The sequence below is a fragment of the Cydia pomonella genome, chromosome 10 (assembly GCF_033807575.1).
Source record: "Cydia pomonella isolate Wapato2018A chromosome 10, ilCydPomo1, whole genome shotgun sequence".
Lineage (NCBI taxonomy): Eukaryota > Metazoa > Arthropoda > Insecta > Lepidoptera > Tortricidae > Cydia > Cydia pomonella.
The window spans coordinates 1,271,417-1,298,424 of NC_084712.1; the positions used below are offsets into that span (position 1 = coordinate 1,271,417).

A 27,008-nucleotide genomic window follows, 5' to 3' on the forward strand; every position below is an offset into this window, starting at 1 on the left:
AAATCCCAAACTTTACCGCAAGCCTACCGTAGCTTCATCCGCTGCTCAGCGCAGGCCACCATTACGCACGACAACAAGTTTGTCGCCAACAAGGTGCTCAATGGCATGGAGAAGTATAAAGAAGTGAGTAGTATTCACCGAGGACTTGATAAATACTTCAAAGGAGTCACCACAGAAGTAACTTCGAAACTATGGAAGTTGGAGGTCAGGAAAACAATCTCCATGTACCAAAAAGTGTCCGGCAAAAAAGCTTAAATAGGTGGCGCTACAATACCTTAAACATTTGAAGAAAAAAATCAAATCATAGACAGCGCACTTCACTCCGTCAATAACGCCTAGGTTCTTAGCTACTCGAGCGCTACTCTGGAGAGATTTGGAACTATTATTTATAGCTGACAGCTGGACAATTTTGCAACAGTTCTGCCTATGGAGGTTGTATTCCTTACCTCCACCTTCCATATACGAAAATCTCTCTGTTTTACCGCCTCGAGACAGATGCAGTTCCATGAAGGGTGTTCTTCCGTTTAACCCAAATACTTTTCGCAAAAATTCACTTCCCAAGTAACACGTCGCAGTGGTTTCAATTCCTAAATTAATCTTTGGCAAATTTACATTTTGCAATTAATTTGTTTGGTCAAATTATCATTTGGCATCATTTTACTTTGTCCAATTTTATTAAGACAAAAACTTATGTAGAAAACATTTATAATGGCAAAATTAATATTCCAAAAAGATCTTTGATCAAATTGTCACTTACTATTAGAGGTATAAACTAAATTAAATTATTTCCAGAATATATTTATTTGTTTTTATTTCAAGTAGAAACACTACTATATAAATTATAAACTGAAATAAATGTCATATACTAAGAGAACGTGACCAAGGCCTACAGTGCCCCAGGCTGGAATCGAACCAGCGTCCTCAACTTACTCAGGCCTTGTTCACTTTTTCTCAGTATGACATTTATTTTTTGTCTCCAATTTGGATTTCGTGTTCCGAACAGGATGTGAAGCTCTTCAAACCTACCAATTTTCACCAAAATCTGTCAGAAAAATAATGATAAAACAATAAAATGTAGCCCTAATATAAGAAAAACGAATTATATACGAACCTGTCGCAACTATTGCTGTAACGGGCCATTAGATATTCAAGGATTCTGAATGAGATTATTATTAAAAGAACAATCCAATTATTTAATAATCGTAATTTAATAATAATAAGTGTAATAAATTGAGTGAAACAAAACGCTTTTGGTGGGTGACGCGTGACGCGCGCCAAATGGAGAAAGCACGTAACTTAAGAATAGAAGATTTGACTAGAGTTTAAATTACGTTAAGTTTTTATTATTTACAGACGAGTGGCAGTTTTTAAACAATGTTAGATTAGTTTTTATCGAAACGTCACTTTCTCGATTTGACGGTAGCTTTCAATGGTAATATTAAACGACGTTCCCTTATTTTTAGATCGCTAGAATACTGTAGGGATTTACGTGTTTTATACAAGTTCACTATTATTTGTGCTTAGTTTATATTAGTATCACTGTTTAGAAAAAGATGGGCTATATTCCCATGTCGCATGCATAAAAATACTGATATAGGAATTATAGATTATGTAGTAATATTGATAAAGTGAAAAATCTTTTGAGTTAGTTAACGTTTTTATGGACATGTTGATGTTTCGCAACTTATAACAGACCTAAATGTCTGTTTCATTTTCTGTCTCATTCGTTTTTATGCAAGCGTTAGACTTGTAAAAAATTACGAGTAATTTATGCACATGACACTTACAATATTTTCATTTCGTTACTTTACGTTGAGACGTAAAAAGAAACAAGTTCACATTACGTTTCAAAGATGGCGTGCGTTAGCAACTTAGCTTAGATCCAATGTCGATCGGTGCATCGGACAATCGACGATCGAAGCAGAACTACATGGGGCCTACAGTGAAAACCGAAATTCTCAAATTGCGGGGATCTTTCTCTTTTACTCCAATGAAGGGGTAATTAGAGTGACATAGAAAGATGTCCGCAATTTGCGAACTTTGATTTTCGCGGTTGTAGCCCTGACACCCGATACGTTAGTGTGGTAACACCGTTCTCTAACGACATATATGGAAGCAAACAACTATAGTTTCTTTTACACCTCAACAAACATTACAATGTGCGAATATACAATCATGTAAAGAGCTTGTAAAATAGCGCAAAAGCGTTTATAAATATCACGACACCGAAACAAATAAATACACCGAACATGTTGAGCGATACACCAAACCACATACTATTACATAATATAATAAAACACCTAGTTTGTATAAAATTGGGACATCACTTTTGTTTACTTTTTAGCACATTTATTTCTGCCAGCGTCATGATAACCGGCATAATTACCTACTTCGAGCAATTCCTGCTGTATAATTGTAATGATAACTTAAATTTCATTTTTCTACATTTTTATTAGTTACATATTAAAATAGTAGAATTTGTAAAACTCGACACATAAAACACTCATGAAAAATAATTTAAAAGATAAATCCAAATTCCATGATATATGGTGCAGGAAAATGAAGAATAATATACGCTGCCGACTAAATAGAAATAAACGTTTTACGTTCATCTTACTTAGGTACCGAAAAAAGCTTTCATACATTGGTACAAACTTTCGTAGAAGATTTTTTTAATTCTTTCCCTTAATCGTGTCGCTTTTTATGTAGGTACTACGCGTTACGTGCAGGCAGCGTCGTAATGAAGCCTTTGCATTCATTTGCGTCCCCTACAATACTTAAGTGCATCTTCTCTGCATTCATCTCGAGTTTCATGCGACTCGGTTGAAAGAGCGAGTTTTATGCGATTTTGCTGAATGCACCGAGACGGACAAATGTTTTCTGAGACTTTACGAGTATAAATGCATTGGTAGAAATAAATGTGCTGCTGACGTAGCGAAGTAGGCTACAAGTTGTTGCGTATTTCTGCTCGCGATATTATGAAACAAACTTTATCCAGAAGAATATACATGAATGAGACTGGGTTATGTTTGTTTAAATTTTCCTCTTGTGCATGAAACGTTGAAATATATTTCAGATGATGTTTAAAAGTTAACCACGCCGACTCGATCGTTGAGTGATTGTGTATTGTTTGTATAAGCGTTATAAAACCAAAACCAATCGATGATTGATTCGCGTTAATTGATAGATTAATCACCGATCGATCTATTTGTGTGGTAGCACTCTAAATTCTGTTAATCTAGTTTGATTGATTCTTAATATCTGATTCTTTTTATTTATTTTGGATAATAAATTGTAAATATTATTTATTGCTTCTCCTGAATGGGATGAAATATTTGTTGACTTGAATATTAAATCGATTACGCTGAATACGAATGAAATATGTACAAGTGACTACTTAAATAGCAAATATATTAAATTGAATTATCCTAATAAAATACCTAAGTATAAAAGTAGTGTAGGCACAAGAAATTTCATTATCAATGTGTGCAATCTCTATAATATTTCGCTATTACAATATAATTATTATGTGCAATTGGATTGACATTAATTTACTAAAATTTTGTCTGTGTTTATCGTGGACTTTTAATACAATTTCACGAAAATAATCATGATCTTTGATTTTGAAAATGAAGCTATACACACACACAGAAAAAGTGTCGGAAACCTCGGCCCGGACCCGGACCGTGCTAGCGTGAGTCATCCTAAAAAACTATATAAAGCGTGTTCGATATAAATTGTTTTTTAAAACACCATCATCGGGCCTAATCATTCTTTAACTTAAAATTATATTTATTATTTTCAGATATTTAAAAGGCGACACGGTAAACACTGGACAGTATCAGTAGAAATTTTACCAAAGAAAAGGTCTACACTAAACCGCATATATTAGCAATCTCTCTGTGTCAGTTCAAAATGGTATTTAAATGCAAGGCCAATGTGGAAAAGACCGGCTTAGTGTGATCGGACCAAAACTGTATAATTCACTTCCATCTACATTAAAAGGACTCGAAAACTGACTCAACTTAAAAAAAACTTAAATTATTGCTCATTGAACACGCAAGTTACTCATTGATGAGTTTATGTGTATAAAGTACTCCTATTCTATGTAATTTTCTCATTAAGTAAAATGTAAATTTCTTTGAGAAATAAAGTTCTTTAAACCTAAACTCAACCAAAGATCATTGACCCAACACCGTGTGAAACGAATCATTATTATTGTTTCCTATTATTGATTTGTTTTATTGAATCTATAATTTTTATTTGTAAAATGTACCATTACTTTACCAACAAAATTCTGTATCTGTATTTGTATACAATTTATTGACAGGAAGACCATCATAGGACAAGCTCGTACCTACGTCCCATCGCTCAGATATAGTCAGAAAAGAAGAGCTTCTTATTTTATTATTTCGAGAGCCCTTTCCCTTCGACTCATAGGGATCTTCTGTGCAATTACATCCTTAAATCTGTCAACTACTCAAGATCTTTTTCGACCATCTCCATATACCGGATGACTCTTCATTTGGTATATGTCGTTTTTGATATATTGGAATTTTGATTATATTTCAATTAATCAAATTTGAAGTTTAAGGGATGATGGAGCACATGGGCGTTTGAATTCCTTTGATTCCAGGTAGCCTGCCTGCTCCAAGTCCTTCAGTCTTTGTCTGGCGAGGGAGTGACATTCACACATTAGGTGTTTTAGTCTCATCCTCTTCGCCACACATTCGACAATCGGTGTTGTCAGCGTGTCCCATCTTGGCCAAATGAAAAGCTTCACATCTGCTCTACCGACCTTCTGTAAGTATAGTATGTGTACAAACGCAAGAGTCAGAAGAAACTAAAGAGCTTGTAGACAATCTTACCTGATAGACGGTCTTCGCCACATTGGCCTTAATATTTATTTAGTAAAGTAGTGATCGATCAAATTTGTTTGTGCTTTATGCTAAACCATTTACTCCTAACTTGAGGTTAGAAGTTACTCGAATAATAAATATATGAATTACAAACGTATTAAATCACAGGATCTGAAATCTTCGACTTTTTAAATTTCCGATCAAAGGATATCTGTATGTTATTAATTATTACTTTTTGTGCTAGCGAATTGAATCTCAGTAGAAACTAATACAAACAATATGTAATTATAGTAGGTACATTGAAAAAATTACGATATTGTAAGTTTGGCGGCTTGGCAACGATTCAAAATAACCTTGTAAATTTCACCTTTAAATAAACATTATATTCAAATATTTATTATTAAATAAACAATTACATTTGTACAAGTAAAATATGACGCACTGTATATGCTCGCATAACGTGGCCCCTTTAAAGCAAAATAGTGTAACCAAAAAAAAAATTAAGTGCTTAGAAAAATAATGTTCATATTTATCACGACATATACTTATTATTTAATTAAAAAAACTGCGAAGTTGATCTAGCCCAATATGATCGACCATCAAAATTAAAATTTCTAGTAATTTTGTTTACCTACCGTTTCAGTCGAGGCGCAACACTCTTTAAATACTCGTTACCGTTTATAACTATTAAAAATGGAATGTTTTAATAGTAAAATTAAATTTAAAAGGGGAATCTCGGCTTATTGCTTATTCGTAGTTTGAACGTGTTTTGAGGGCCTATCCTAGATACCAATTGTTTGAGCCAACGAAACAGTAATATCTCTCTATCACTCTTACATATCAGTGCGGCAGAGAGACATTAACGTAACGTTTGCTACGTTATGAACGATTGGTAACTTGGCTAGGCACCCTGTATTTCAGTATAAACGTCACACAAGCTAGCTGAGACTAGACATCTCGACAGATATGACAATAATCTTAGGCCTCACACGAATTGGTCCTTCGAATTTTGATCATTTCATTATTTATAAGCATATGGTATAAGAAGTGTAATTCTCTTTCGGTAGATGTCGCTAGTTTCCTCCCTAAGGTGCATATGAAGGATATGGAGTCGCGAGTAAGAGTTTCGCCCGAAACAGTCAGTTTTCCACTTTTCCTTTATTTCTGAGCACATCGTTACTCTTGTGTTGGATATTATCAAAAATAATGGTTATTATAGTATTAAGAAAAGAGAAAATAACCTCGTAAGATCTTACAAAATTTTCCTATTTTTAATTTGAACATTGTTGTGTAGGTAGTAAATTGGGAGGAATCTAGTTTGTTTGAAAAAGCAATGCTACTTTATTTGGTGTATAAAAGATTCTAATTAGATTGAAACAAAGTTTACATTGTAATGCACATTGAGCATTACGAGAATAAATAAAGTTAAGTGTAGTGCGAAGATTAAAGAAGGATAAGATCGGATGAACAAATTAATTAGATTTAAAACACGGTACACAAAACACATGGAAAGTGCCAACGCAAGCAAGATTTACACCGCGTTAGATAAGAATAAAATTCTACTTGGCTGGAAAATAGTTACTTGACGAACCATAGCTATATAACTGTTTCTGAAACAAAGCGACAGGCCGTATTTTAATTATTTTGGTTAAACCTTAATAATATTTGAGGATAAATCAACGTAACATTCATGGAAGGACCAATTTGAAATGAACCTAACTTAGATAACGTGATAGGAAAATACCAAAAAACACGCGCTTATATCGAGTCACTCGCATTGTGTCATATTTTGATATTTTTCTCTCACAGTACATTACAGCTATTAGTTATTTAGTAGTTAAATTGTGCTCATACATAATAACATTACACACACCTGGTGAGACAGTTCGTAATAAGGCAATGCTATAGACAGCACTTACATTAGTTTAGAGCTATGATCCAAAAACTATACGTGGTAAATGTGATATTTTTTTCAATTTGGTGTTACATTCACAACTCAATGATGCGTTGGGATTTTACGTTAAAAAATTATCACATCGACCTTTGCGAAGATTGAAAAGGACATAGAAAATACTAGGAGAGGGAAAGTTACAAAACAACTAAGTATAATGTTTAAAGTTTGAGCATGGTGAAGCTAAGCTCGTGTCCTTAAGCTTATAATTAATATCAATGTTCACTATATATATCAATACATATATTAACCTTCCACGAAAAAAGATACAACTAAACTTGCGTCCTTTTTCGCAAAAGGCTAAGGTTTAGATATCGACGACTCGCTAGTTCGTCGCTCGCAGTCGCTCCATGTCACAGCCACAACCAAACTAAATGTATATTAAAATGCAGGATATTAACTAAATTCATTACAAATTACAACCTTATACATGCAGAGTGAATCACAGTAAATCAACTACATCTGTTAAAACTGCTGTGAATATTTTAATTGCATATAGAAAAAAATGCCCTAAATATTTTGGCACTTGATACGAAGTCTGTATGAAATTCAAAAACGGGCTGTTATTATTTCAAACTCCATTCCAGTTAAAAAGTAAATTTTCTTTTCTTCTCAATAAAGATAATTAAAAAAGGGTTAAAATTGTAATCACTAAACATGATCGTTAATCACGGTCCTTGCCGTTAAAACCACTCACTCGGATCAAGTGAAACTAGTTGACAATAGAACTATACAATATCAAGAATACAAAGTATTTTGTGTAAACAGTGAAGTAATAGGCAAATAAACAGTAATTAATATCGTATAAAACCGTCAGGTATAAGTACAGTATATTAACAATCAGTCTCAAGCCAATACATACGGATTCCCATAGATAATTGATAAAATATACAATACGTTATCACCTCTTCGAACTGCAATTCGACTTAACGATCGTTTTCTCCCATAGTATCCGACCGTTTTTTTCAGTTTCCAACTGCAATAAAAAAAGGGGATAACGCGTTACGACTTAACACTAAAATCTACCGAGAGTTGGTCCGTCTGTTAAAATATAAAATAGAGAAGCTGTTGATCTAAGTAACGCCACTGATAGTCTGCCGCAAGCGCCGAAGCATACACAGTTTGGGGTGCGGGCGTCGCAGAAGACGTCGATAAACGCACTACCGGCGCCCCGCCTCAAAAGTCATCGGATTAAAGTAGGAATCGAGCGGCTCACTGAAACCCAGTTTAAGGACCAAAGTAAATTGTCAGGGTACAATCAAGTGGCACTAAGAATGCGAAAGAGCCCAGAAGATCTGGTCATTCACATCCGCGACATGATCATGTACCGGCCGTCGGACAGCAGCTCGCGAGTGTCGGAGGGCGAGCCAGGGCTGAGACTCGGCGCCACCGACGGCGTCGAGTACGTGTCGCGGTTAAACTTGCCCAGTCGCTTTTCGCTCTCCGAGGCCAGAGAGCATTCCTCCTCTACTATCTGCTCGAGTGGGGACTCTCGGAGTGCGTCGCCGTTGAGGGCTAGTGCGTTGACGAAGCCGTGCGCTCGATCCGGCGGTGGCTCGGTGTAGGTCTCTGTAATGGTTTCAGGGAGGGCTTCGGCGGCACGCGCTCGCCTCGCGTGTTTCGTCGTATGATCTCCTGTCTCCGTATCTCTCTCTAGCCGGTGACCTGATCGAGATCGCGTCAGCTGGCGCTGTACGTACTCCTCAAGCGCCTGCTCCTCGCTCTTAGTCAAATATTTGTGCAGCACGATCAGGAATATTCCTATACCGAGCGCGAACAATCCAGACCAAACTAGCTCGTTAAACCAGTTGCCGGAGCCGATAGTGCTCCAGGATGTTACGTCATCGGGAAGTAAACCTGAGCCGATGAGGAAAAAGGCGAGCACGAGGAACACGACTCCGAGATGGAGCATGCCCACGGAGGAGACGACCTCATTTTCGCTGGTGCGGGTGTTCTTGAAGCGGCGTCGTTCGAGGCTGCCCGTGGAGCAGTGCGGGGAAGTGATGCCGGACTCGGTGGACTGCAGGGAGTAGCGACGCTCCTTGGCGCGCTGCTGCTCGGCGCGGCGCTTGCGCTCGCGGCGGATGGCGAGCGCGGAGTGGAGGCCCACGGCGTGCATCCTGCAAGCACGGGCACGGGTGAGTGTGTGTGGCGGCCTCGGCCGGCACCGCACCCGTGCCCGCGCCGCGCCGCCACGCACAAGATACGCCGTCCGGCGGCTCAAGCGGATAACACACGGCGCAAGGCGTGGAGCGGTTCGAAACTTTGTACTAATTTATAATATAAACCGCCTGATGCAAACGCATTCGGCGCTCCTCGAAGGTGGTTCTGTGTGTTATCCGCCTAACCCTTCTAAAATCTAACAGTAGTGTGGCGTAACAATTGGAAACAAATGATCGAATAATGCTTTCTCTGGGAGCTTGAGACAAGAATTCGGATGACGTGGCCACTCTACTGAGATTTGACATCTGCGATTACTAAAACTTTTTTTTATGAGCTTTTTTAATTGCAGACTATAATTGCCAGTACCAGTGCGTATCTTCTGCGTTAAAAAAATACTTTAGTTATTTTATAGGTACTTTGGGTTTACCCATGTAAAGAAAAAAAAAAACACTAAATTATTTTGTAAAAACTGAATGTAAATTTCCAAGGAAATAAATGGCTATATTATTATTATATGTTAACGGCACTAATCATGGAACATTTAAGAGAAAATTTGGAGTATTTTTGATATTTCACCGACATCTGTAAAATTTCTACCGCTTTACGCTTTAAAAGTTGAATGTCCAATTCGTCCTTTATGTTTTCTATGTATTTAATGAAAGCTACTGCAATTGGTTTCAATATTATTAACCAATTAAAACTGTGGTTTTTTGCTCCAGTCATGGGATGTATGGCGCTATTCGTTTTGAAAATAAATTAGACTTAAGCAGCTATTTGGCTCTTGTTTATGGTAAAATATTGCCAGCGATTAAAAACTGATGGTAAATACTTGTTTTACAGGATTTGTCTATACATCCCATTACTGGTGCCTGTTCCATTATAGGGGTGTTTACTATAGGTACTTTAAACGGCATTCTAAAAAAATCTCATCAACCTAAGGCTTAAGTAAGGAGCATAAATCAAGGGTGCGTGTCAGCCTTGTCGAAGTGTTAACAAGGCGTTAAGGGCGGAGTAGCCCCTATTTATATTTATCTTCACATTGGATTGGACTTGAATAAAATATATGTAATTACATTTCGTGGAAGAAAATGGGTAACTTTATGCCTCATCTTAGTCCCAAAAGAAAGATTGATTTTACTATTTATTTATTTGATTGTACCCAATCGGGCAATTTATTCTACAATAATGATTTAAAGACATAACATTTAAATCATTTTTGCATCTCTGGAAATATGTAACTATTATATTAAATTGATCAACGATTTTTTTTATATATTATTAGAGCAACCAATTATAATGTAACCATTTTTACATATTATAATGTAATAACTTCTTTTCTTGACTTTGACAATTATTTAAGAAGTATTCACTCAATTTATTTTTCTTAATCTGAATTACATATGTTTTCATTCAAATTTGATATTAACTTATTCAATGCACAATTTTATATTCAAAAATATTCCTAAATTTCCACGTTCCATCCTGACGAACCTGCGATATTTCATAAGAATTCCATCAGAATTCCCCCGGTGAAAAATGGAGGAACTTCCGAAAGTTAAAACCTACTTCTAACTTGACATAAGAGATCTGCTCAAATTATGCGGAACGCGAGTTATGGCGCTTTGCCGTCTGGAGGTTGATAACAGATAATAATGTGCCTGACATTTGAATTAGACTATACCGTTTAACTGGACTGGTTAGGGGCTTGGCTGCGTGAAGCTAAGTTGACAAGCTTTTATTTAACTTGCCATGTGTGTTTGTAATTGACCGAAGAACGAAAGTCTCAGACAAATTGCTTTCGTATGCTCGGACGTTCTTCTCTACAGCAGTAGTTGGATAGAATTTTGATATAATTTAGATTTTTCACGTTTTCGATTCTTCGACCCACTTTCCATTTTTAGGGTTCCGTAGCCAAATGGCAAAAAACGGAACCATTATGAATTAGTAATGTCTGTCTGTCTGTCTGTCCGAATGTCACAGCCACTATTTTCCGAAACTATAAGAACATACTGTTGAAACTTGGTAAGTAGATGTATTCTGTGAACCGAAATATAGTAGAAAAAATAAAACAATAAATTTTGGGGGTTCCCCATACTTAGAACTGAAACTAAAAAAATTTTTTTCATCAAATCTATACGTGTGGGTTATCTATGGATAAGTCTTCAATGATACAAAATGATATTGAGGTTTCTAATAGATTTTTTTTCCAAACTGTATAGTTTGCGCGAGAGACACTTCCAAAGTGGTAAAGTAAAATGTGTGCCTCCCCCCCCCTTGTAACTTCTAAAATAAGAGAATGATAAAACTATTAAAAAATATATGATGTAGGTACATTACCATGCAAACTTCCACCGAAAATTGGTTTGAACGAGATCCAGTAAGTAGTTTTTTTTAATACGTCATAAATGGTACGGAACCCTTCATGGGCGAGTCCGACTCGCACTTAGCCGCTTTTTTGATTGAGCTGAAACTTCAGATACATATTTTGGGTGACAATGTCTTATTATGGTACCGTCGAGCTGATCTGGTGGACACAAAAGGTGGAACTCTGTGATGAAACAACAAAATTATTGTGATTAAGGTTTGTTAGAATTGTTTAGATGAGTATTAGTTGCCTGTTGAAAGAAAAGTACAGTCAGCGATAAAAGCATGTACAAAAACAATGTAATTTTTGACACAAAGTTTATTTAATAGGTTAAGTAGAGGATCAAGTTTCACTAGGGCTGGTCTGTCTACCTTAAAAAGCTTTCTGAACTCGCTCCATCGGAGCAAAGGGCTCTCGAGTCGAGCTCCAATGAAGAGCCCTCACTTGAGATGTATCTGGAGTTCTAGAGGGCAAGATGAAGCTCATTTGATACTTTTTCACGTTCATTAAACTTAAGTTTGGAAAATCGTGACTTATTAATTTAAATTTCAAAAGGAAACACAAACTTGACAACTGACATCTGACAATTCCCTGTACATTTCTGGGTCAGTAGCAAGGCACCTGCTTAGCGTCAAAATGTGGTGAATGTGCAATGTGATGTGATGTGTGTGTGGGTGTGTGTGTGCTGGAGCAGTGGTGGTATTATGGTTCCGTTTTATCACGTGTCACTATGCCCGTCACTTTCGCACTTACATACTTGTTAGAACGTGACAGGCTTGATGACAAATAATAAAGAGCCGCCCACCTTAGCTCTACAGCATTTTACGGAAATTGACAATGTCCGCGTGGCAAAACAACGGTCGGTGACGTGACGTGTTAAAATTAAATAAATTTAAGTTCCGTTCCGAAGTGAACTTTCCATTTGATGACTAAATCATATAAGGTACCTACCTAAATAGAGTATTCCATGAAGACGGCAAGTTTTTCATCTAGTCGTTTTTTAAATCCATTATTTAAGCCATGCCTAATTTTAGTTGCAAGATTAGCTTAATTACGAGTACGAGTCGCTTACGTAACATTTGCTTTAATTTCTTTGTCAACTTATGTATTATAGTAAAAGTAGGTTCTACAGCTTTTTACGAACACAGGCGGCTTTAAGATGATACTAATAAAGCAGGATAAAAAGACAAGCCAAAAGAGTACAGTCACGTCTGAAAATATCGGTACGAAAAATGTGCCAAAAATATGTATACACTACCTTAATATATGGGCAATAAAGTCGTGTATACATACATATTTTTGGCACTTTTTTCGTATCGATATTTTCAGACGTGACCGTACTAGGCTTGAAAAGTAGAAAATGAGTGTAAATGTCGATTACGTAACGGTGGAATGCTCCAAATGCAAACGTATGCAAGCGGACTCAGTGCACGCTGGTCAAATCCTGAACGCTCGACGCCACGCTGCACGCCCCGCTAGCCGTTCGCCACCGAGGCCGTACACTTAGGTACATATCGTACATGAGACGTATGTTTGATGGCTGTGAGCTTAGCGGCGCGGCGATGAATGGCGGATTATTTTACTGCCAAGTCTAGACGCTTAAATAACACGGGTTCGGTATTTCCGATAAAAAATAGCTAGCAGCAAGAATAAATTTCGGTAAAATTATTGTGGAACTTCGATTATTCGAAGCTCGAGAGATTCTTGTTAACACGAAAATGTTTTACCCCTTTAAACATTTTTATAACCCAAAAAAAATTTTTTATAAAAAAAACTTAAAATAAAAATTATAATATTGCTATTTGATGAGTAAAGAGGAAAGGGGACGGCCGCTTCTCCATACAAACGTAGCCCTCATTTCCCTCTCTGGATATTGGCATTATGGAAAATATTATTGCATAATTTGATGTATGTACCGTTACTCATTTTATTATAAGAAATTTGACAGGTACAGCGACCGGGTCAAACACATTTTAGAAAAAGGTCACTTCTATGGACAATACATATCCCGTTTTTCATGTTCTTATTTAAGTATCAAGTACTGAAAAAATGTATCCCGCCAGTAAAGGTGCCGCGTAAAAATTAACTTTAGGCTCCCTTAAGAGTCTGTCAATACCTAAAGCGCGCACACTGTCTATTTGTATCGGAGTAAATGAGATAGCACTGTCGCATGTTACTGGGCCTGGGCAAGGGAATAATAAGAAAAATATTTAAATAAAAAAAGTGGATTATTAGTGTAATATTTTACTCAACAGCGGTTTAGATATAAATTTTTTGAAATTGTGATTTTAATTGCAGACCCATAAGTCAAAACAATAAAGACATAGAACCGTTTAATTGTGATTTTAAGACCAATCTTTGCAATTATTTTCTATCGAGCCGATTTCGTTCAATCATGTATCGAGTACAACCACGGTCTTTGAAATATAATTAATATGAACATATATTTTTCTTACTTGACTAAAACAAATAGTCTTTCTTAAAAAACTGTTTAAGTAACATCAATTTCAAGGACATTGGGTGTTGACAGCCTCTTAACTTTGCGATGTTTATAGGAAAGACGTGAACGAGTTTGCTCAAAAAATGTGTATGATCCGACCGCGTCTAAGCTGCAACAGTTATATCGCAATAGTATTGTAGCTGCAGTTGGCATACGAATCACTTCGTAAGTTCAATTCGGCTTCCTAGTTTCATTGCTAGCCAAACTAATTTCCTGTAAAGTTTATTGACTTTCCGATCGCAGTCAGTAGGCCAATACAAGCGGAAGTTTATATTATTGAACGCTGCGGCTATCAAAATATATCACACGGTAACAATCGCATACGGCTGACAATTGAACCTTACTGCAATGATTATAAGGCTTACAATTCTTAATCTGCAGAGCAGTAGGAGGAAACAAGACTAGTTAGACCAAGACAACTCTGCAGTGATTTTGATCCCACCAATCCAATCTAATTCTAATCCAAGTCCAATTTTATAGTGTAAATATTTAAGTGTGATATGAGCGAAAGCTTGAAATAAATAAATTTATATATATATATATATATATATACTTATTGATTTATAAATATTATAGGACATTATTACACAAATTGACTAAGTCCCACAGTAAGCTCAATAAGGCTTGTGTTGAGGGTATACTAAGACAACGATATATATAATATATAAATATTTATAAATACTTAAATACAAAGAAAACACCCATGACTCAGGTACAAATATCCATGTTCATCACACGAACACATGCCCTTACCAGGATTTGAACCCGGGACCATCAGCTTCGTAGGCAGGGTCACTACCCACTAGGCCAAACCGGTCGTCAAAACAAGTCCAATTTTATAGTGTAAATATTTAAGTGTGATATGAGCGAAAGCTTGAAATATATATATTTTTATACGGTATAATTTTATAATCAGACCAAGATAAGTTGGCAGCGGCTTTGACAGCCCAGACAGTGAGTGTTATTTTAAACGTCAAACTCCTAGAGTCAGACCAAGACCAACAAGAAACAAAATTATTTTCCTTGTCTTGTTTATTGTACCTACCCAAAAAATGTGACCGAGTGGGGCGTTTAATGTGAGATGAATTTAGTTTTTAATTTTTCTCATGTTATATATTATCTACAGCTAGAAAGACATACAACACTCGTTTTTTTGTTTGATAGAAATAGTACATTACCATAGAGGCAGGGAAACGTAGGGTTGCAGGCCAAGTAGATATAGACGGCCGAGCGTAGCAAGTACGGATAGGGATACGTGGCCGGCAACCCCGTTTCTCGCCGAGATTTATATAGTGCTTTTCTCAAACATAATTGCAGAATTTTGCTAATAGGTTTTTTATGGTTGAATGCCAAGACGTGTCACAATTTGTCGTTTAAAAACAAAAGAAGGTTGCCTTGCAGGCCTAGATGTGTAAGGCTGTATGAAATTCCTTTACATATCATCTTCACTCATGCCACCTGTACCCCTAGTGTAAATATTTTCGACAGCGAAACGTGACGTACGCGTTTGCGTTAAGTGTCATTTTGTATGAGATTTTTGACTTTCCAAAACGTCCCGCTTGGCGCGCTGTTCAAAAACCCATACAAAATGAGACTTAACGCAAACGCGTACGTCACGTTTCGCTATCGACTAAATTTACACTAGGGGTACTGATATGTAGTATTTCCGGACCTAATTTGAAGTAAGTCATGTCAACATGTCATTGCGATAGAATACCAGTGGTTTGCTCGAAAGAGTGAAGCGTATAGCTGAGTCGGCACCCTTTTGTTGTTACTGCAATGCACCACTATTCCTGTTTGTTTATAATATTTATAAGATTCTGTATTTTATTTTAATTGATTGTATACTTTGTTAATTGTGTATTTCTCTGTTTGCCTATGTGTTTTTAAATTGTGTGTATTTGCAGCAAACAAATAAACGCTTTATCTATCTATCATTGCATGTTTGATAAAACACAAATAGAAGCGTGACAGAGTGGTCAGAAATAAGACAACGAAAAGAATTTTTATCTAAGCTGTATGTGACGAGGCAACCCTAAAATAATAAAAAAACGAAGCGAACTAACTTGTTAACTGCAATTGCTATGTTAATAGCAGATGTCGTCAACCATCGGTACTTGTTGCGTTCGGCAGACGTTGCCAACATTTTACAAATATTGCTAGTAAAGACAGGTGTCGTCAAGTCGTCAACTGGTGATACTTGTTGCGTTTGGCAGAGGTTGCGAACATTTTATTAAAGTTGCTGGTGAGGGCAGGTGTCGGCATCCAGGTGGTCGCGTTGGGCAAGCCCTGGCGAGGTGCCAACTGCTGATAGGGGTGTCAAGTAATGCGATGTAATTTGAATAATGGAGATTTTTGAATATAGCTGGTTGTTAAATTTAGGGTCATATTGCTTTGATAAGATTTTGATTAAAAATTTAAGTTTGATATTGCATGATAAATAAATCAATTGCCTAAGTATTTATCTGCCCTACGGTTACACAGATGAAATAAACAAATATGCTTATAATAGCAAATATGTACCATGTAAGGAGAGTATATGTTTTTTGAGATAATAACCCCCTTTTATACGAGTAATCCCTCTTTTTAAGCAATCAGTCATCAAATATCAAATATCAAATATCAAATATCAAACATTTATTCAGCAAATAGGCCACAGGGGCACTTTTACATGTCCATTTTTACAAACAATAAATTAAAAAAAAAAAAATTACAAATATCGAATCTATGAAATAATAAATACTTTATTAGAGATGTATACTGTCTCTAAATGTCAAATTACACAAAAAAAAAACTATGATAAAAAAATAAAACCATAAAATACTAAAATTCTTTAGAGATGTATAAGTCTCTAAGTGTCAGAGATAAAATAAAAAAAATATATTAAATTATCCTTAGAGATGTAGAGGGTCGCCAAGGCTTGAATTCTTATATAAATAATTAAAAGACAAAAAAAAATAAAACAGACAAGAACCGAATGAAGTGTCTCACGTTAATGTCACTCAAAAGTAAAGTTACATACTTTAACATAACCTGTACCCCGTGTAAGCTTAAACAGACCGGTCTCCACAAACAGCACCCGTTCACGAGTATGACGTGTATCTCAGCCATCGCCTCCCTCAACCTTCATTCGGGAAAGTGGCGACCCGATCAACGACGCCACCGTAAGTAAAGACTTTTAAGCGAGCATGACATGTTCAAGCTGCCGGATTGTATTAATAAAAATATAATAAAAAATTGTGAGATACAACATTTGTGCTTGTAAGTTACATTAAAGACGGCATAGCGCCACATAAACGCGACTACATATTATTCAGAAGGAGTGCCTACCTATAAAACTAAATTATAAATTTAAATTGACTTAGAGATGTACAGGTCTCTAAGTGTCCAAATCATTAAAATAGGTATTAAAATAAAATTGAATTTAAAATAAAATAAAATTTAAAATAAAATAAAATCTTAGAGGTGTATAAGGTCTCTAAGTGTCCAAAACTAAAATAATACAATCAAACGAGAACATGATGTTCTCTTGTGTCAGTTCTACTGGACGCTAGTATGGTTATTTCACAGAAAGAAAACGAAAACACTATTACTTACATTTTTATCATACTATCAAGATCAAGCTACTGGCTTAAAGGCATCCTTATCATCTATGAAATCATTCACAGCATAATACGCCTTACTTAACAAAGAGCTCTTAACGTGTGACTTAAATTTGTTAAGAGGCAAATTCACTATATCAGTGGGAACTTTGTTATAAAAACGTGTACAGTTCCCGACGAAAGACGTACTAACCTTACGGAGGCGGTGGGCGGGCACAGCAAGTTTATGCTTGTTTCTAGTGTTATAGTTATGGATATCACTGTTAAGCTTGAATTCGTTGATGTTTTTCCGAACATACATAATATTCTCAAGTATGTATTGAGATGCAACGGTAAGAATGCTTGCATCTTTAAATTTCTCTCTTAGGGATACTCGAGCGCCTAGTCCATAGCTAATGTCCATCTCATAAGCTAATGCTTTAAAAAACAATAATTTGTTTGTTTCAGAAGAGAAATATGTACTTATTAAGTTTAGAAAAATTAAAAGAAAATGGTTTACTGTGCGTTTATTGTTCGGAGTCAGGCAATCAGCAATCCAAACGGTTCAGTACCTGTAAAAAAGAAACCATATAAGTCTAAGAAGTAATAAAATTAAATTGTATTAATATTTAAAAAAAATCTTGATAGGTAGGTACATAAATGTCAAAGAGGATTTCTTTTAGAGAAAACTTTATGACCCTCCCGATTTGTTTCTTTGTTGCATTCCTCATAAACTACTGATATGTGATATGATAAGCGGTGGTGGCGGAGTGGATCTGATGTCCGACTTTCAATCCGGAGATCGCAGGTTCAAATCCTGACTCCGACCTACAACTTTTTCGGTCCTGAATTTTCGAAAATTTCCCAATAAGCTATAACAACATCCATGAGAAAGTCACTTGAACATGATCTAGTTACGCATGGTAATTGACATGGATACCCTAACTTGCATTACTGTAATGGCAGCCCTGTTTCCAGTCAACGCCCCGCGTCCCAGTTTTTCCGGACCGTGGGCGCATTCGGATTTTATGCATCTGTTTTTGATTTGATACTGCTCGCAGCCCATATCGCTAAAAACTGCATGCCAGCGAGCTACGTGCGTAGCCGGTAACAAGTTTTTGTCGCTTTATAAAGAACAGCAGGGCTAAGATGGTTGTCTCTTTATCATTTGTCACCATGCCTGTCACGTTCTAACAAGTATGTAAGCGCGAAAGTGACGGGCATAGTGACAAGTGATAAAAATGGAACCATGATGCTACCGCAGCCTACGAACAGAGAATCCGCCTAGCGATAACAAAATGCCATTCTGACATTAAGAGGAAATACCAGCTGAGGCCCTTTTCAGATTTGAGAATCTTAGGTAAATATCTCCGTCGCGCTGACAAGAGCGGCTCCTAAAATGAGTGCGATAAGGACAACTGCAGCGTGGGCAAAGAGAATTAAGAAGACCAAGTGCTCACTCCTTACAACGGTTTTGTTACCAAAAATACTTTTATTTTCGTAGTCGACGTCTAGCGTCAAGTAGCGGAACTCTCAGTACTGCTACTCGACAATAGATGTCGCGACAAACAAAAACTCTAATGCTCATCGATTTTCAGCTAATATTATAACCAGAGTAAGCGTAGGAGTTGAAAATTAAGTTCCGGTTACTCTATCTGACTCTTTTGATTTTTGCGTTAATTGACCCCAATTTTGTATGCGCATTTTTTTGCCGGTAACGATGTTTGAAGTGGCCTAGTTCTTATAACGTACAGACAGGTAATGGTAATATTGAACTTGTACAAAAAAATCATATAGGGCCAAAAACTAGTGAGGAAAATATCGAGAACATTCCCATTATTCTTATTGGAGATACGAGATTGGTTGAGGCTAGACTGCAGAGCCTAGAACAGCGTAGACAGGTAGCCTGTTTATCGGTATTCTACAGGATACATTTCGGGGAGTGTGCGATGGGATTACATAATCTAATCCCCCCATATCCGTTCTGCCACCGTGGGACTAGACGCGGACTTGCGTTTCACCCTTACGTCGTTACTCTGCCGCAGATTCGCACTAAACGCTACGCATCCAGCTTTATCATGCGAACGGTTAAGGAGTGGAATTCACTTCCTGGAAATTTATTCCCAGTCCACTATATTGGGACCGTGCGAAGTGCATGGTGGGGGTAAGTAAAGTGATCCCAGCGCATGTGGTAAAAATTAGAACTAACTGCGGATAGCGTCTTCGTAGTCTTCGTACACAAGTTATATGGCTCGTAATGAAACTTTAATTTACGATTCCTCCTTAAATATTTATTTAAATTGAATGGTATAAGGGACTATTGTAATCTGAATGAAATGCTTAATATAACTAACGTATTTAATTTGATAATTGTTAATAATGTATCCGTGTAAATAGCTTTGCAAATGCCACATATTACGTGATCTTGTTCTAGAAGTTAAGAATATGTATAGTAAGTTATCCTTAAAAGATAGACATTTAACATCGCGGACTTTCTTGTAGACCTATGAATGGGAAACAACCCCACCATACATTGTGTTGTTATAGCTCAAACGGATTAGGCAGCGTTTTCGATTAAAGCCCCTAGCCAGCGTGATTTTTTCCGAGAATATCGTTATATTTCAATCAATTTACACAAAACGTTAACAAGTTATATACCTAAGCCTTCTTCAAGAATCACTCTATTGATAGATGAAAGTCGTATGAAAATCGGTTCAGTAGTTTTTAGTTTTGGAGTAGGTTTATAAGATGTAGTGAATTGACGTTTTCCCCTAGACTTGCGGACGCTAGGTTGCGTGACAGTAGTGCACATAGCGAATAATTTGGATCTTTTTAAATCGAGAGTGAATGGACATCTTTTAGGTAAGCATGTTCCATCCTAGACTGCATCGGCACTTACCATCAGGTGAGATTGTGGTCAAATGGGTAAATCCACGGTGACTCACGTTACTTTGTAGTCACTATTCCTAACAATCTTGTCGTATATTTGAGATCAAGAGCTTTCTACCTCGAAAACTTGATAATAATATCACAGAGTACATTACTGCGAATGAATTGTCGAAGTACTTTTTCTCCAACAAATTATGGAAATTGGAGAAAAGTAGAAAATAACTCTGTGACTCACGTTACAAGAAATGGACACGGAGTTTTTCGCCTTTTGTGTTTATTGATTTCCCTTTGATTATTGAATGAATTTGTTTTAACAAAATAACAACACAATGACATAAATAATCAAGCTTCTTTAATAGTTAACCAAATGAAATCAAAGATACACACTTATTAAAATAAACTATAAAACCTCACGAACTCACGTTACAGCGATTTCGTGAATCACGTTACTTGCGACTACCTAGAATATTTTGATATTTTTTTATCATTTCTAGCAAACAAATAGCATATTTTTTACTTATTATTATTAGAATTAGATAAAATAAATTGTATAAAGGCTATAAATTATATTTTTTTATTCAGCTAGTGGGTTTATGTCATCTTGTTTTTCCATTTCGGTATAATGTATAATTTGGGGTTAATAACCTGGTTTTTCTTTTACACCTTTGTCGAATGCTTGAGATATTTGTGCTTTTTCCAACTTACCACACTGCCAATACATTATATGACACTTTGATATGCCAGTGACGGCAAGCCTATGTTTTTTCTTATACTCTTCATACTTTCCTTCGTCTTTCAGCTTCTGTCTTCTTCTTTTTGCCCTTTCTGCCGCTGATAGAGGCATTGTAGCTCCAAAATACATTAAAATATTTAGTAACTCTCTTTACAGTAGCAATAACGCGATTCACTGTGACTCACGTTACAAGTATCTCAAGTCAAGTATTTCTTTAAAATAACACTTTTGCGGAGAAATAAACCGCGAGAATGACATCATCTAAGCCAAATCATATACACATAGTTCAATATAAGTTCATTTGTCCAAAGCTTCAGTACAGTAAATGAAAAATATTGTTTTTTGCGTTACTCACGTTACTCAACGACATGCAATTTTCATTCTCCTCTTACATAATTTTCTTTCAACTTATGATAATTGTAATCAAAGTACCGCGTGAATAATTTAATAGACAACAGATAAATAAAGGTTACTTACCTCTTCTTTGCGTAAAAATCAATTAAAGTCGTAATATTTATAATCACTTATTTTACGTTCGTAGTTGATTCCGCAAGCAGCACTTACAATGTCGGAAATTATGACAACCGTTGACTTATTATTGACTTAAGGTTATAAAATTTGTTCTTATTATGCAATTTCACTCATCCAGGTCAACTCCTATTCAATTAAAAATTACCATGAATAGTATTGCTCTAATGGAAACCAAAAAAGGTAAATTTCTGGGAATTCATATGGATTCTTTTCTTGACTGGAAGAGTCATATTGATTATATTTGTGGTAGACTTGACCGTTTTGTTTTTGCATTAAGAAAGTTAAGGCAGGGTGTATCCGTTGAAGCAGCACTCACGGCCTACCATGGCTATGTTTCATCCGTCCTCAATTATGGCCTTATTCTATGGGGCAACTCTGTGGACGTTGAGAGAGTTTTCAAAATACAAAAACAATGTATACGCGCAATTGCAAATAAACACAAATATTATATTGTAAATGCCTGGATAAGTTGTAGCTGTAAACCTATCTTTAAAGAGCTTAACATTCTTCCATTAGCTTGTATGTATATTTTCAAATTATGTTTATTTATTAAGAAATTTCCAAATTATTTTAAGAGAAGGTCTGATGTTTTTGCGGGTAACATGAGGGCACCTTATAGAGATCTTTTAGACCAGCCACGCTGTAGGACTGAGATTTACAAACGGAATGCGTATTACATGTGTATTCTCGTTTACAACAATCTGCCAACAGAAATCAGGAATCTTGAAGGCAAAGAATTCAATAGTATCCTTAGAATTTGGCTCCAAGATCATTGTTTCTACAGCATAAAAGAATTTTTGAATTATAAAAACATGATGACATTGGCTTGAAAAATGTAATGATGATTAATTCTTTGTTTTCTTATTATTTGGCATAATTTTCACTTGCAGGGCTCACAAATAGCAATAAATTGTGTTTAAATGTATATAATTAATGTGTTGTGTAAATAGATGAATGTTGTTTATTACTCGTAATGTAAATTATTTTAAGAATAATTTTAAAATTTGCATGCTGTCTTGAGATAGCGGATAAAGGTGGAACAATTATTAACCGTATTTTAAGACCTGTAACTAACCCTTTTTCTGCAAATAAAAATCTGAAATCTGCTACCCTCATTTGTTTATTCTACATTCAGACACATTCTAAATTCAATAGTTTATTTTTTCGTTGTCATGTCCGAGTTACGCGGAAAGACCCAAATGCTTACCTTTTCCTAATAATAATAAAAAGTATGGAAAAATGACCACTAATGTTTCCCCTTAAAATGTTAGTTTGAGTTGACTTTCTGGTCTCCATAATACTCTGATAACTTTTACCAACTCACGTTTTAATAAATATGTAAGTGTGAGAGGGTAACATACATCACGATTTGACGGTAAAAGTGCAACCATTACATGCGTACTCGAGCTCCATTGAAATATCATTCGGTCTCGATACAGTGTCAAGTGTTTTGTTTGCAGCTCACAGGCCAATTCAAACATTTCAAACGTATGTACACTGTCATTACACTGATATTTGAATCATGTTTGTTATCGTGCGTCTCGTTCACGCCAATTATGTACGGTTATGTACGAGCGAAATGCACGATAGCTAAATGAGCGATTCTTTAAAAATGCAACTTTTATTACTTTTGTATTTTATCATAAATTTTGTGTTTTTTGTATTCAGAATCACGACCTCTTTCGATCCTAATGGGATAAAATATGTTTTTTCCTATTGTGTTACCATTTCCCCATATACTTTGTATGGCGGTAACAAAACAAAACTCCTGAACGGGTGCTGTTTGTGGAGACTGGTCTGTTTAAGCTAACTTTATTTTTGAGTATAATTACAGTGAGACACCTCATTCGGTTCTCGTATGTTTATTTTATCCTAATGAATGTTTTAATTATACGGAATTTTGACTCTTAGAGACTCTATAGGTACATCTTTAAGGATAATTTGATAAAAATCATTTAGTTCTGATATTTGAAGATATTTACACCTCATTATAGTTTAAGATTTTTTTGTATCTGTTTGTGTTTTTTATTATTATTATTTTAGTAATTTTTTGTAATTCGACATTTAAAGACATCTCTATGACATCTGTATACATCTCTAAGTAATAATAATATTTTACTTACTTTTTCTTTTAACAATAATATTTTAGTTTGCACTAATATTTTCAAAATGTATTCTATAATTGTTGATATGCTTGTTTTTGTTTGTATGTAAATACAATGTTGACGTGTAAAAGTGCCCTTGAGGCCTATTTGCTGAATAAATGTTGAAGTTGAAAAAGGAAAACTTCAAAAATGTATGGAAATTTTGGGGCATTTTTTTCTCCTATAGGGATCAAAAGGGCTCGAGATCCTGACTAGAAATAACACAAAAGTGCAAAAATGTAACATAAAAAAGTGGCGACGATTTTCCGCAAATATTATAACTATAGTAACCGGAACTCAATTTTCAACTCCTACGCTTACTCTGGTTATAATATTAGCTGAAAATCGATGAGCATTAGAGTTTTTGTTTGTCGCTACATCTATTGTCGAGTAGCAGTACTGAGAGTTCCGCTACTTGACGCTAGATGTAGACTACGAAAAGAATAGTATTTTTGGTAACAAAACCGTTGTATGGAGTGAGCACTCTTGGTCTTCTTAATTCTCTTTGCTACTACGAAAATAATAAGCGTTTTGGTAACAAAACTGATGTACGGAGTGTGCACTCTATGCCTACTTAAAAAAAAAATGCCTGCACCAAACTAACGGCCCGATTCGAATAATGAGATACGATAAGTTCTGGTCTAAATAAGTTCTCATTTAGATTTATATGTCGTATAATTGACAGAAGCAGCTCGATTCGGGCAACCAATGTCACATTGACGTTAGAAATATCGTAGATAGATCTTATTGGGATCACAGCGGAATCGAAATAAACGTCAATTTTGACATGTCGTTTAGTTATCGATCTTTTAAAGATCTTTCCACGCTCTTAAACGTATCATTCTTCGAATCGAGCCGTAACTGTCTCTGTTACTGACTGGTAGAGAATGCCTTAAGGCATGAAGTCCGCCATTTATACTTTTTTTTTGTAAATTTGTGCAATAAAGTTTAAATAAATAAACAAAATGCGAAGATTGATTTCTAAAAAAACGTAAGGGCCGGTACAGACGGACTGCAACTCGACTGCAACTTGTATGGGAACTGCATGCCGACTGCACTCCAACTGCAACGTCGACGTGCAGTTCCCATACAAGTTGCAGTCGAGTTGCAGTCCGTCTGTACCGGCCCTTAGTTGTTTGATTGAACTTGCAATATTTATAACATGCAAATCGTTCTATGAATTAAATAACAGCTTTTTGTATAAAACATTAAAGATTTATCTCAGTTTTGGATTAAAATCCTGCTTAGGATTAAAATGCTGGGTCAAAATTAATTCGTTGTCTTATTTCTGACCACTCTGTCACGCCTGTGTCTTCTTCTATCAAATAAAAAAAAAGTCGAAAAAAATGTAGTTATATCTTATATGAGAAAAAAATTAAAAAAGTTCAAATTCCACTCTGTCACATTTTTGGGGACAAAAAGCAAGATAACGAAAAGAATATTGACCCTGCTATTTCTGGACGGATACGACCCGACCTTCCAACCTTCAAGAGCATACCTACTCCCATCTTAAATTCCGGCAAATCACTTGCAACTCCTCTGGTAACTCCTATCTACTATCTCTTCCATATCATACAAAGATATATACACTTTATCAATTCAATTTACTCTCCTATAATCGATTCCGCCCAGCAGTGGGTGCGTCGCATAAATTACACGTTTGTCCGTAAACAAACATTGTATCTAGTCCGTCCATTCCCAGCTATAAATACCATTCACACAACTGATAATTCGCTTGCGAATGCGATAATGTGTCTTATTTCAAAGACATAAGGTATACGGATTGTCAGTGTTAGTAGAAAATACCTACTGGTGCGTATTAACCGCACGTACCACGTAGTTTTCTTGGGTTGGTGTTTTTATCTAAAAGTTTTGCATCGTTTACACTACACCAAATCTTTACACTGGAAATAACTATGTACATAGATAATATCGCGCATACGGAATTTAAAATACATCCCGATGTTTTTAACCATTTACAACGGTCGTGGTCAACGGGAGACTGAGGAAAACATATTCATCTGTCAAAATTACAATGTGACCCTCATACAAAAATAATGAACAATAAATATAAATTCTAAGGCTGGTTATACGTGCAATATAGGGTTATAAAGCTAGTTATACATTACATCTTTTAGGTATACACTACTACACTAAGATCAACCACACCATTCAATGTGGTCGCACAGCCCTAACGGCCCAATTCGAACAATGCTTTTAAGATGACCCCCGTTTATCGAGGCACCTAAACACAATACTTATCATCATATAGAGACGACAGGGCCTCCGATACATCAAAGAACTAGACCGCTGCCTCCTGATAGGTACGAAAAAGCAAAAAAGGAATTTCAAACAATGGTGGAGATGGGCATTTGCAGGCCATCTAAGAGTCCGTGGTCTAGTCCTTTGCATATTGTTCCTAAAAAAGATGGAGAGATTCGTCCGTGTGGCGATTACAGAGCTCTGAACGCGGTCACGAAACCGGATCGTTACCCTATTGCGAGAGTACACGACTTCACCTATCTACTAGCAGGTAAGTCCATATTTTCTTGTGTAGATATTCGTAGAGCTTATCATAACATCATGGTACATCCTGAAGACGTGGAGAAGACGGCCATTACGACTCCGTTTGGGTTGTACGAGTTTCCTAGAATGAGTTTCGGCCTAAGAAACGCTTGCCAGACTTTCCAGCGTTTTATGAATAACACCGTTTTAAGAGATTTTGATTTTGTGTATTGTTATTTAGATGACATACTTGTTGCTTCTCTCTCAGAGGAAGAACACGACGGTCATCTCGAACAATTATTTAAAAGGCTTAGCGAATTTGGTATCACCATCAATCTACAGAAATGTACGTTTAAAGAGAAGAAATTAGAATTCCTAGGTTACGAGATATCAACTGAAGGTTTTAGACCACTGGAAAGTAAGGTTCAAGCTATTAAAGACTATCCTAAACCGCAAACAGTTAATCAGTTGCGAACATTTTTAGGCATGATTAACTTTTATAGACCACATTTGCCACACGCTGTACAACATCAAGAATTATTACTTAGGTACATTCACAAAGCTAAACGTAACGACAAAACACCTATAGTGTGGACACAGGAAGCTGACGAAGCGTTCCGACAATGTAAGATTAGCTTAGAAAATGCTGCTATGCTAGCATACCCACTTGCCACGGTACCTATTTCTTTATTTGCAGACTCTAGCAACACGTGCGTTGGTTCTGTTATACAACAATATGTTGACGGTAATTGGAAACCCTTAGCTTATTTTTCTAAGAAGCTAACTT

At 36.1% G+C, this 27,008-nt stretch overlaps 3 protein-coding genes across 3 annotated transcripts in view; all 3 read right to left on the minus strand.

Moving 5' to 3' along the window:
- The window catches only part of LOC133521813 (cilia- and flagella-associated protein 52), a 355,058-nt gene that overhangs the window by 38,718 nt on the left and 289,332 nt on the right, over nucleotides 1-27,008 (minus strand). The gene's annotated exons all lie outside the window — the stretch shown is intronic.
- Nucleotides 1-27,008, minus strand: part of LOC133521819 (uncharacterized) — a 145,626-nt gene that overhangs the window by 32,158 nt on the left and 86,460 nt on the right. The gene's annotated exons all lie outside the window — the stretch shown is intronic.
- On the minus strand, nucleotides 1,190-18,291 carry LOC133521818 (uncharacterized). The gene is made up of 2 exons (XM_061856898.1): nucleotides 17,940-18,291; nucleotides 1,190-8,930 (listed from the first exon to the last, which is right to left on the minus strand). Exon 2 carries the CDS (start codon nucleotides 8,927-8,929, stop codon nucleotides 8,114-8,116), a length of 816 nt encoding a protein of 271 aa, XP_061712882.1. The 5' UTR covers nucleotide 8,930; nucleotides 17,940-18,291; the 3' UTR covers nucleotides 1,190-8,113.

What these genes read in the sequence shown, in the direction of transcription:
- LOC133521818 (XM_061856898.1), bottom strand. Translation starts at nt 8,929, where the DNA reads ATGCACGCCGTGGGCCTCCACTCCGCGCTCGCCATCCGCCGCGAGCGC.